The sequence below is a fragment of the Salmo trutta genome, chromosome 34 (assembly GCF_901001165.1).
Source record: "Salmo trutta chromosome 34, fSalTru1.1, whole genome shotgun sequence".
NCBI lineage: Eukaryota > Metazoa > Chordata > Actinopteri > Salmoniformes > Salmonidae > Salmo > Salmo trutta.
This window is the reverse complement of record NC_042990.1, coordinates 23,131,908-23,144,865: the sequence shown is the minus strand read 5'-3', so window position 1 is coordinate 23,144,865 and position 12,958 is coordinate 23,131,908. Positions and strand designations below refer to the sequence as shown.

Below are 12,958 nucleotides of genomic sequence, written 5' to 3'. Positions count from 1 at the left end.
GTAAGCACAGGGATTGGCTCAGGTCTCCACCCTGACTCTGCCAAACTTCCCATGTGCACCCCCCAATATATATTTGGGGGTGCCTCTCGTGCTTCCGTCGTTGCCGTGCTCGTTCCTCGTAACGTTGCTGTTCTGCTCTCGCTGCCGCCACCTGTTCCCATGGGAGGCGATCCCATCCAGCCTGGATCTCCTCCCACGTCCAGGATCCCTTGCCATTCAAAATGTCCTCCCAGGTCCACTCCTGATCACGCTGCTTGTTCCTTTTGTGGTGGATATTCTGTGCCGATCGTCGTAAGGATAGACCAAGGTGCAGCGTGTTGAGTGCTCATGATAAATATTTATTATTATACTCAGAACACTATACAAAAACAACAAACAAAGAAACACGAACGTCACGTTCTCCAGGCTTCACGGAGCAATACAAAAACAAGATCCCCAATACCAGTGGAAAAAAACCCTACTTAAGTATGATCTCCAATTAGAGACAACGAGGACCAGCTGCCTCTAATTGGAGATCATCCCAAACAAAACCAAAATAGAAATACCAAACTAGAACATGAACATAGAAATACAAAACATAGAAAACACCCCCGTCACACCCTGACCTACTCTACCATAGAAAATCATCTTACTATGGTCAGGACGTGACAGAACCTTATAGTCCCAAGGTCACAATTTGTAGTTGAACAAGACATTGCATGTATAGATTTTTTTACTTGACTTAAGACTTGACTTGAAGAAACTTGTGACTTGACTCAACTTTCTCTTAGAATGCACGACTTGGACTCGAGATTTGACACTAGTTCTGAGTCAACTTGATACACGGACGTTATGACTTGAATATTAGTGACTTGGTCTCACCTCTGGCAATCACAGTGGCATCACACATCAGAGAGACCCCCAAACTGGGCCTCATACAGACATGATAAACTTCACAATGGTCAGCTGGTGAAAAAGCAGGGGAATAGAAGAAACAGATGCTATAGGAAACTTGAATCAAATACTGAAAGAGTCACCTGTGAATGACTCAATCAAGAGAAACAATCTCTCTCTCTCATCTCCTCCCTCTCTCTAAACACACGAAGATGAGACTCATAAAGAAGGTCAGTGTCTGACGCCAGTGCAGATGAAGTCTCCTATATTCTAATCACTCAATGTCCATCTATACAACTCAATAACACATTATTGCCCTATAAACCTGCCCCAGTACACACCTTGTTCATTTAGTTCCCCACTAGGTCAACATCAGGCTCATCAAAGCCCTGTAAATAAATAGACACATGTCTTTAGAAGACCAGGCAATAAGTATGTTTATTACATTTACGTTTATTTACAGAGACCTCGAAAGGGTTTTTCCAGTAAACCATGGTGTGTGTGTGTGTTGTGTGTGTGTGTGTGTGTGTGTGTGTGTGTATGCAGCACACAAACATGCACCCTTCAAAGTCTGTCACACGCTTGGCAGGCATGTACTTGCTCACACACAGCACGCACACACGCACAGACAACACATACACGTTTCTTTACCTGAGAGAGATTGAGACTGGTTGTGGCTGTGTGTGTGTACCTGTGTGTGCATGTGCACTTGCCTGCCTACCTGCACGCACACGTATGTGACAGACTTTGTGAGCAACATCCTAGCCTTTTATTTCTGTGTAGGCACTAATATTGTTAGCATTGACCAGCAGCACAGACGTAATGACACACTAAGGCCTGCTGTAGCTCCACTGACCTAGCTAGCTTCTGTAGAGCAGATTATTGTGATCAGTTCATTTATTCCGAGGCTGCAACCCAGATGGCAGCCTATCCCCTATGTTGTGCATTACTTTTGACCAGGGCCCACAGAGAATAGGATGCTATTTGGGACAGAGGCTCAGCCTCTAGCCTCGGCCCCAGTCAGTCTTTATAGACAGTTCATTTAGACTGAGAGCTCTACTCTGGTAATGAAGAGTGTACTGAGGACACACAGAGTAAGGGAGACAGAGAGAAAGAGAGCGAGAGAGAGAGAGAGAGAAGAGAGAGAGAAGAAAGAGAGAGACGAGAGAGAGAGAGAGAGAGCGAGAGACGAGAGAGAGAAAAAGAGAGCGAGAGAAGGAGAGAGGGAGAGAGAGAGAGAGAGAGAGAGAGAGAGAGAGAGAGAGAGAGCCCCTGGATAGAAGCAGTTTGACGTTTCTTGTCAAGAGTCTTGCCCTGGGGTCAGAACTGAGTGGTTTCCGCTAGGTAGGCCAGGCAAAGTTGATAGGCTCATAAAAAGGAGCTTTTGGTCTTAATTTAAGGTTAGGGTTAGCAGTGTGGTTAAGGTTAGGGATAGGTTTAAAATCAGATTTTATGACTTTACGCCTGTTCCAGCTAGAGACCAATCTGCAGAGCTGCCTCCAGTACATGAGTCATCTCAATAAATGCCAATGTGCTGGATAGAATGGGTCTCCATGAGTCACACACACACTCAGTTATTCCAGCTCTGTTCGAGGGCACTCTGTAAAGGTATGAGTCATCATCCGGTGCTCAGACTGACTTACCATTAGGCAGAAGAGGCAATTGCCTCAGGCCTCACATCATCAAGGGGCCTCATGAGCTGGGCATAAAAGTAAATACACAAATATACATATATAATAAATAAATAAAAATACATCATTTCTTTATTTGAAGCCCCCCCCATGTTGCCCCTTGAGGCATAATAAATAATAATAATCATTTTTAATCCCAATCAAAATCCTTCTGTTAAGCTAGAGATGTCTTTTGTAAATGGTCTGCATCTCAATTCCATCTGAGGGGAAAGGTGGTCGAGCTATGGCGTGTTTGTCAGACCAGGAGACATCCTGAAATCGGTATTCTCAAGAAAACGCCTATAGCGTCTGAGTGGATTGGGCTACATACTAATTTGAATGGAAGATGAGACTCTCACGCCCATGATTGTGTTTTTCTGTTTTGCTCTACGACCCCCACAAGTGTCACGGGACTCGTTGAAGGTAAACCGGTACATGGGCCCGAAAAATGTATGGAGTTAATAGGGCTTTTCCATGTAAAAAAGGTATACAGGTAATTCCACTGTAAAAAATAATAATACTAATCCTGAGCTTTCTTATATCTCAGATATAGGACAGACACATCAAAAACGACTTCCTTTTGATAAAATGTTTGACTATCTGTTTTTCCATGTGTGAATTTGTTATTCAATGTGTTTCTATGGGCTAATATCAGTAAGGCAAATTCAGTGTTTCATCAAATATTTTTTTTATATATTTTTGTGGGGATTTCTACAAGGGTCCTACAATTCTAAATCAAATAGCTAAATGATCCTTGGTATGACCATCTTAAACAATTTCATATAATAGCTTGGTAGAAACCCAGTCCTGGGCCCTTAGACTCTAGGGGGATAGAATATGCTTTTTTTTTTTGTAAAAAAAAGATTGCTGCTGATAATACTGCTATCGTTGTCACGGCAGAGGCAGTGGACATGTACTGTATGTGTAGCCCATGTATCTGATGCTGGCATGTCATACTATTTTTGGCCAGACAGCATCAGATACATGGGCTACATATGTCAAGACAGAGGGCGCTGTTTCGCTCTCTCGGAAGCTTCCTCCGGTGAGATAGTTTCAGCCACTTGCGAATTGAAGGAGAGTTAGTGGTTGCACAGTGCACTGTTCAGATGCTGTAATGATTTTGGATGAATGTGCGAAGGTAGCCTACTTTTTAAGTGATTTGTTTGACAATCAGATGAAAACATCATGACTGGTTGTGTTCATGACACATTAAAAGGTAATACATTTTTACAGTTAAATGTCTTTAATTTAAATCCCATGCCTGGGGGCTCCAAATCATTAAGTCCGCCCCTGGGTGCTCAAACAGACCGATCAGAATGAGTGTGGTGTTTGTGTGTGTGTGTGTGTGTGTGTGTGTGTACTCATCCATCACTTTGCATCCGTGCGTGTGTGTATGTGTTTAACAAATGTGTGTGTGTGTGTGTGTGTGTTCTCTTACCTGCCACACCAGTGGTTCAAAGGCCTCTGCAGTAGATGCCAGACACACACTGAGTGTGATTGTGTGTGATAAACATGTGATGATGCTGGCTATGACTGCTCCTCTCATGGAGAACGGCAGCATGGTGTAAACCACAAACACTATGAACAGGAAGAAGGAGACCTGGGAGAAAGGAAGACACAGGATATTACAGGGGGACACTTTAACTTGTTACACCACAAACAGTGTGAACAGGAAGAATGAGATCTGGGAGAGAGGATGACGTAGGATGTTACAGAGGGACACTTTAACATGTTACACCACAAACACTATGAACAGGAAGAAGGAGACCTAAGAGAGAGGAAGATACAGCATATTACAGGGGGACACTTTAACAATGTTACATCACAAAAAGTAGGAAGTCATAGGGAGATTCTCAATTGGGGAAAAGTTTGTCCTCTCCTCGACTCCTCAGTCCTCCTCTCCTCCATGACCCAGAAAGTGACAAGTGGTTGAGTGGTCAAGCAGAGTGTCAATTCTTTAGTAGGCAAACAAAGGAGTCTGCTCCCCTCCTTGATTATCTACTTTGGCAGAGGATGCACAAGATTATCCTCTGCGGTGTCCACTGTCATATATCCGCCACACCCTATTTGAATCAGCTGTTGTTTTCTCGAAGGAGAAAAGCATGCACACGTATTCCAAAAATGATACGCGTCTGTCCTTTTAGCATTAAAATATCTTGCTAAATTAGTTTTTATCACTTTACACATTTATTGTGGGATTCCACCCTTTAAACATCCTTTGCCTGATGGAGAAGGAGGGTCTCATTTCATACAAGCGCATTTGTTTCCATGTTTCCTCTTCTCGCCTCTGCTCCTCAATTACCTTTGACCTGTTTCAAAGTGGAGGAGAGGACAGAGGAGAGCAAAACAAATTGAGATTCTCCATTGAATATTACATGAGACAATTTAGCATTGTTGGATGCAGGGTAAACTTTGAACATTGAGATATTAAAGACATGATAGATCAGACGCATAGTATATAAAGGATTGAGATCTGTAGAAAGACAGAGTGGCTGTGGAATGTGCTGGTGGATGGCGAGAGAGTCACGGGGAGTGCGATAGGTGATAGGAGAGGACATCTGTGGATTAGGCGAATGAGGGGTTGAGGTCAGGAGGTCAGGAGGTCAGGTCAGATCCCCTGAAGGAGAAATAATGGTTTATATCCTGTTACTCTCTTCCTGTCTAACCATAAGATGTAAGGATTGGAGAGAAGGAGGGGTGTCTAAAGTGGAGTATATATACTTGTGATGGTGAGAACATGTTTTGGCTGAATTACAGCTGTAAGGACCCTTTGAAAGAATTAAACTTGGTTAAGCTTCTCTAGTGTCCGTGAGTTATTTTACTCAGAAAAATTAGAACTTGTCATCGTGTAACAACATGTTACACGATGAACAACCTGGGAGAGAGGAAGTCACAGAATGTTACAAGGAGTCACTTCTGTCACCGCTCTCTGTTCCACCAGGCATCAGCATAAACTTTCTGTGACTCAGTTTGGTCTACTGCATGAATCATGACTAATGGATCAAGTGTGTGCATTAGCCTACCGAGCTAAAGCCTTACATAGAAACTACACCGGCCACATTGTGTGCGAGAACATTGCAAAATAAATGTACACACACAGTGCCGTGAACTAGTATGTTCCCCCTTTCTGATTTTCTCTATTTTTAAAAATATTTTTGACACTGAATGTTATCAGATCTTCAATCAAAACCGTCAGACATAATGGGACCCATCTCGTCCAAAACTGTTATTCAATCATTGTTTCAATCATCATCATTGTCTTTTTTTTGTCAACAATCTACACAAACCGATGGGGTAGTATTAGGGCCAAAGTAAAGAGGGAAATAAATTGCGAAAGGTGGTGGTACTTGGATTTATTTTATATTTTTGCACAATATTACTTTAAAAAATAAAAATTATTAGACAATAAAGTGGCAACATTTTAAGAATAAGCAGCAATAAACTCCAAATTTTATTTAGGGAATAAAGTAAACATTTTAAGAATAAAGTCACAGTTATATTTCAAGATTAAAGTAGGGGATTTGGTTAACTGCATGTCTCCCTGGCTCCCTGCTGCTGTGCATGCCACCACTGGACCCTATGTAGTGCCTGGCCTTAATAAACTGAAAGTTCTGTCAGTCACCACACTATTTTGTTGATGTTAGCCTAAACGTGGGCCTAAAATATTTTGAGGTATTCGCCTCCAACAGTGGTCACCAACCTTTTGATTGCGATCGGCAGGTTGATCTCCAAGGCATTCCTAGTCGATCACCAAACATTACTGTAAAAAACTATGATAAAGCCTTGCATTCCTATTTTTTTATTTGTTTCATTCTGCTTGAAGTAGGTGCACTTGATTCAGCAGCCATAGCGCCGGAAGGCAAATTGTTCCCATTTTGAATAATTTTATGTGTCTGAAGATAGAACACCGGCTACCCGGCAGGCCAAGAGAGCGTATTGCCAACCTTAATACAATGGCAGCAAATATTCTTATGAATTCAGCAACACATAATGAAAGGAAATGTTATTAATATCACCCCTTTTCCTGAAGTGAATGGTTTCACCCACTACTCTAACCGCGAACTGCGGCGTTCTTTGATATCTACATTGCACACAGCGCGAGCGAGGTTGATGGAAACTCTACATTTTCACTTTGTCACACTCACCCCTGCAGAATTCCATCAACCCATACAGACCTTAAAGACACATTACTAGGTGGGCACTTTAAAGCTGTTAAAGAAATACCTGAAGAGTAACCTTAGCCATAGGACTATAGAAAACATTGTACAAAGTAATAACGTGTCTTTTACGCATCACCTTTGCCTTTCTTTCCGTAATCTAAAGTGTCACGTGGACTCAACACTGAATACAACATAGCCAACTTAATACTCCACATCACGGATATCCTTGACTTGAATAGGACATTAAGAGTGTTGTATGGTCTCTGACATGTCAGGCTCTAACAAGCTATTTTCATGGCTTCAACGAGTCTCTTTACTAGTCTAACAACCATTCCGTTACCCTGTACATGGCACACTACCCTCCCCTAAGGATTCTTAGAGCTTTGTGAATCGACTGTATTGTGGGACTTGTCCTTAACACTGTCTTTTTAAGCAGATAATCTGCTGATTGGGCCTGCTCACTTGGGTCAAATTTTACTGACCCTGGTACAATTCCGGGTGGGCAATTTGCTTGCTTTGAACATGATCACTGGGGCAAAGTCACTGACCCCTTATACTGCTCTTGGAAAGCGTTTCTATCCTCATCAGCAAAGGGTTGCAAGCTATCATCCTCAGAGTGGGAATGGTCTTTTCTGGGACTCACTATTGCTCGGAAATACGGAATGCTCCATGTGACCGGAATCACTTCTTCTAGATTCCTGCTCACTTTCAGCATCTCCTATTGACTCAGTTATTCATTACACCCGTGTCCTATCAACGAGGACCCGGAGGCGTCCATAGCCTCATTGATACTTTTGGACTTCGACTGCGGAGGATCCAGACTGCAGTTCTCTGGTCATCACTACCACATCCACATTCCGGTTTGCGGGTTTTGTCTCATAGTTCTGGCATCTGTAAAACTCTCTTCTGAAAGGATGGAGGGAACAGTTGTGTCCTCTTCAGGCTCTCCAATTGGAACAAAGTTCACAGGAAGAAGTTGCGGTGTACAACCTTGCTCTTGTCTGTGGAAGTGTTGACTACTCTGTAGATGTGCATATCTGGGTTGCTTCAGCTGATGACATAGATGGTAGATTCCCACACATCTGCCAATTTCCGTTTGCTCCTTTCCTTCTGGTTGGCTAACAGAACTTTGTCACCAACCTCCAGGGTGGACCCTCTCACCTTCTTGTCATATTCTCTTGCCTTCTTCGTCTGTGCCTTTGATGTGTTCTTCTGTGTGACACGCACTGCCTCCTGAAGATCTCTTTGAAAGGAGTCTACAAATTCACTGTAACCCAAAACAGTCACGTCTCTCAGAACCCGTAGCTGTGGGGTCCGCCCAACATTAAGTAAAAGGGGCGAACCCCGGTCGTCTCATGTATGGTAGAGTTACATGCAAACGTGAGAGTTTGTATCATCTGAGGCCATTTCTCTTTCGTCCGTGGAGGCAAGGCTTGAATCATTTTCCCCACAGTATGATTAAGTATTTTTGTATGCCCATTGCACATTGGGTGATATGGAGTTGTGTGAGATTTCTTCATTCTTGCCAAGTCCATTAGCTCTGATATCAGCTTGCTTTCAAAGTTGGCCCCTTGGTTGCTTAAAACTGATAAAATGGTCCTATTACTACTAGAATTGCAATACTCTATCCATCTTTCCTTCAGCCAACCAGAAATCGATGCAGAACAACTCTAATGATGCACTTGTCTTAATTGATTCAAGAGGAGCTCTTGCCTCAAGTCTTCTTGCTCACAACACAGCATCTACGTCTCCTGACATAGTCTTTCAACTGTTGATCCATACCAACCTAAAATAACCTCTGTTTGATGATGTGTAAGGTTCTTGCTTGGCCTTGTGTGCAGCATCATCATGTGTTCCCTTCAACACATCCGCCTTCGGGGACAAAGGTATAATGAACTGATATCTCTTCTTTCCGATTTTGTCCTTTGATTTCCTGTACGGTATTCCATCCTTGTGTTCCAACTTCTCCCAATGTGTCAAAGGTTTCTGCACATCCACTGTCTCATGTTCTCTTTCACGATGTGATGGTCTCTGTTTTCTTTCTACATAATAGGTAGCACGAGCCAATGTCTCATCTGCTTGCTGCTTCTCTTTGAGATCTCCTAGTGAAAAAGTGGGGAGCGGATGTGGGAAAGCTGCATCAGAGGGACAGTGCACATGGATATGATCCCCTGTCGGTCTAAGCTGTTGTCTAGGAGTGCCTTCACTTAATCACCAGAGACTTCAGCAGACTGTGCATCTTGATTGGACCCTGTCATGCCACTGTCTGGTGGGCCTTGGTAATTCACAGACAGCCGGAGCGCTGAGTGGTACCATCCCTGACAAACGGTACACGGCTGAGTAAGTCGGAGAGTATGTTCTGTGGCCCAGATATGTATTTTCAGATCAAAGTCATACGGACCTAGCTTCGCCACCAACCTCTGCTCACAGGCATCAAGTTTAGGCTTTGTCACTATGTGAGTGAGTGGGTATTATCTGTCAGGACAGTAAAACTGGGCATCCTTTAGCCAGTGACAACAATTTTCACACAAGAAACTCTAGACGATGGGCTGGATATCTTGCTTGGGATTTGTTGAGGGATTTACTAGCAAACACGATGGGTCTACTTTTACACTCAACCTCTGGGATCTGGCTCAGAACAACGCCTAGGTTGTCAATTGAAGCATTAGACAAAAGTATGAAGGGTTTACTAAAGTCTGGGTGCGATAAACTTTTAACTTCAGGTGTCAGCCTGTGGGATGGCCTACTCTGAGTCTGGACATTTTTATATTTTTGTTTGGTTTTCTGTCCCGCTGTTAAACAGTACAGTGGCTTAGCGATTTCTGAAAACCTTTGATAAAGTGGGAGTAATAGTTCATCATTCCGAGAAATGACTGGACCCTCTTCAGTCCAGGGGTTTTCCCATCCATCTCCATGAGGATGTCATCTCACTGATGGCCGTCACTTTTCCCTCATAAGTCTGGATCCCTTTTTGAGATGTCACATGGCTCAAGAATTTCACAAAATGCCGAAGGAAGTGCCACTTATTTGGGGCAAGCTTCAAATTGTTGTTTGAGAGTCTACTGAAAACCAGCTCCAACTGTTCAAGTGCTTCTTGTTCAATTTTAAGAAAGACTAGTAAATCATTTAGATAGCACAAAAGGGAGAGATAGTTCTGGTCTCCAAAGATTGACATCATCATCCTGGCAAACATAACTGGGCTGTTGCAGAGGCCCTGAGCCATTCTGTTATATTCGAAAGGCCAACTGGTGTGGTAATGACTGTGTATTTACGATCCTCTTCCTGTATGGGAATATTGTAAAATCCAGATGTCAGATCCATTGTGGAGGCAATGTCAACATCAGTCAGACTCATTTCTTTCAACACATCAGCATATGTACGTTTTTCTGTCTGTTCAGTTGTGGTTCCAATGATTTTCTATGCGACATCTTGTTTATCATAACATTGTCCACAGCATCTGCTGTTTAACTCCAGGTCTTCTAATGGTATACAGAAGTATACTGTACATCTGCCAGTTTTGCATTGTGCTTCAGTGTAACCGGGCAATCTTGGAGATGAACCACCTTCATGGGGATCCATTTGTCACCTCAGAGTGGGCATACAGTACGACCCACTAACAAACTCCTCAGGGCTCCACGGTACGTTGTGGGCTCTACAATAACAGGACTGCCAATGGAAAAGGGCCCTTTTCCTTTCAGCCTACCCCAGACTAATTGTTCATGTTTTGGGGATAGTGTCACACACCGGTTGAGAATGACAGTGGCAACTTTTTTTTCAGGCATTTTACTTCGTTGCCAGCGGTCAACATTTGCCAGTATGGTTAGAAGTGCATCTGATTCATCAGAAAGGCCATTGGCTGGTTGTGATATTGTTTTCCAATATCCCTCTGTACTTTTCAATAGATGGAGGACATGTTTCAGTACATTTTATTGTTAGATCAGAATCGCCTTTATAATCATTGGCCTGTACAGAGAATTAAGTCAAAACCACAGGTCCAAGTCCCCATCTCCTTCCATGGCTTTGGAAAGGGCCGATGTAGCAAGCTAGCTACTGCAGGACATCAACACAAGCATACCAGAAACAGACATGTTTTTCTGAAAATGACATTGTCGCTTTTTACAAATTGCCCCCCCTTGAGGGGAATTTAACTGCTCAAATGCTTGTTGGCATCAATCAATCAAATGCTACGGCAGCAACATGTCATACTCTTTTGGTACAGGTAGCATCAGCTACATGGGCTACACATACTGAGAAAGAGAGGTTTCCCTTGCTCGGATGCTTTTTCTGGTGAGATTCAGCCACTTGAAAATTGACGGGAAAATTATGAAAACACAGAGACCAAAGACAAATTATTATTATTATATATATATACACACTACCGGTCAAAAGTTTTAGAACACTTACTCATTCAAGGGTTTTTCTTTATTTTTACTATTTTCTACATGGTAGAATAATAGTGAAGACATCAAAACTATGAAATAACACATATGGAATCATGTAGTAACCAAAAAAGTGTTAAACAGATTCTTCAAATAGCCACCCTTTGCCTTGATGACAGCTTTGCACACTCTTGGCATTCTCTCAACCAGCTTCATGAGGTAGTTACCTGGAATGAATTTCAATTAACAGGTGTGCCTTGTTAAATGGTAATTTGGTGGAATTTCTTTCCTTTTTAATGCGTTTTGAGTGTTTTTAATCAGTTGTGTAGTGACAAGGTAGGGGTGGTTTACAGAAGATAGCCCTATTTGGTAAAAGACCAAGTCAATATTATGGCAAGAACAGCTCAAATAAGCAAAGAGAAACAACAGTCCATCATTACTTTAAGACATGAAGGTCAGTCAATAGGGAAAATGTCAAGAACTTTCAAAGTTTCTTCAAGTGCAGTTGCAAAAACCATCAAGCGCTATGATGAAACTGGCTCTCATGAGGACCGCCACAGGAAAGGAAGACCCAGAGTTACCTCTGCTGCAGAGGATAAGTTCATTAGCATTACCAGCCTCAGAAATTGCAGCCCAAATAAATGTTTCACAGAGTTAAAGTAACAGACACATCTCAACATCAACTGTTCAGATGACACTGGGTGAATCAGGCCTTCATGGTCGAATTACTGCAAAGAAACCACTACTAAAGGACACCAATAATAGGAAGAGACTGCTTGGTCCAAGAAATACGAGCAAAGGACATTAGACCGGAGGAAATTTGTCCTTCGGTCTGGAGTCCAAATTAGAGATTTTTGGTTCCAACCGCTGTGTCCTTGTGAGACACGGTGTGGGTGAATGGATGATCTCCACATGTGTATTTCCCACCATAAAGCATGGATGAGGAGGTGTTATGGTGTGTGGGTGCTTTGCTGGTGACACTGTCTGTGATTTATTTAGAAATCAAGGCACACTTAACCAGCATGGCTACCCCAGCATTCTGCAGCGATACGCCTTCCCATCTGGTATGGGTTTAAGCAGACTATCATTTGTTTTTAAACAGGACAATGACCCAACACACCGTAAGGGCTATTTGACCAAGAAGGAGAGTGATGGAGTGCTGCATCAGATGACCTGGCCTCCACAATCCCACAACCTCAACCCAATTCAGATGGTTTGGGATGAGTCGGACCGCAGAGTGAAGGAAAAGCAGCCAACAAGTGCTCAGCATATGTGGGAACTTCTTCAAGACTGCTGGAAAAGCATTCCTGGCGAAGCTGGTTGAGAGAATGCCAAGAGTGTGTAAAGCTGTCATCAAGGCAAAGGGTGGCTATTTGAAGAATATCAAATATCAAATATATTATGATTTCTTTAACCCTTTTTTGGTTACTCCATGATTCCATATGTGTTATTTCATAGTTTTGATGTCTTCACTATTATTCTACAATGTAGAAAATAGTAAAAAATAAAGAAAAACCGTTTGAATGAGTAGGTGTTCTAAAACTTTTGGGTAGTGTATATATTTTTATTTTTATTTGGGGAAGCCTGGCTTGCCTTGGCATCCATGAATACACGCCACTTGTAAAATAACAACCCAATGTTAATCTCCCAGGGACAAATTAGCTAGCAATAACAAGCTAGCTAAATGTCCATGAATGTTTCATATGTGTTTGACATGCCCCCAAATGAATATAGTTGTTTCACAGTTGTTTTTTATCTTTTAAGCTGTGTGTGATGATCGTATCTGGTGTGGATGGACAAAATTAACATGTTTGCGATAGCGCACATGGACTCACGCATGTGCGTGGCCGGTGTAGTCAGCATGTTAGGCAAGTCT

The 12,958-nt window shown here is 42.5% G+C and overlaps 1 protein-coding gene across 4 annotated transcripts in view; it reads right to left on the bottom strand.

Annotated features, from left to right (window-relative positions):
* The window catches only part of adcy2b (adenylate cyclase 2b (brain)), a 95,607-nt gene that overhangs the window by 55,576 nt on the left and 27,073 nt on the right, over positions 1-12,958 (bottom strand). For all 4 annotated transcript variants that reach the window (XM_029732274.1, XM_029732276.1, XM_029732275.1 and 1 more), the window contains one exon: positions 3,982-4,143. In XM_029732274.1, coding sequence (XP_029588134.1) covers positions 3,982-4,143 — 162 coding nt within the window. The remainder of the gene's footprint in view (positions 1-3,981; positions 4,144-12,958) is intronic.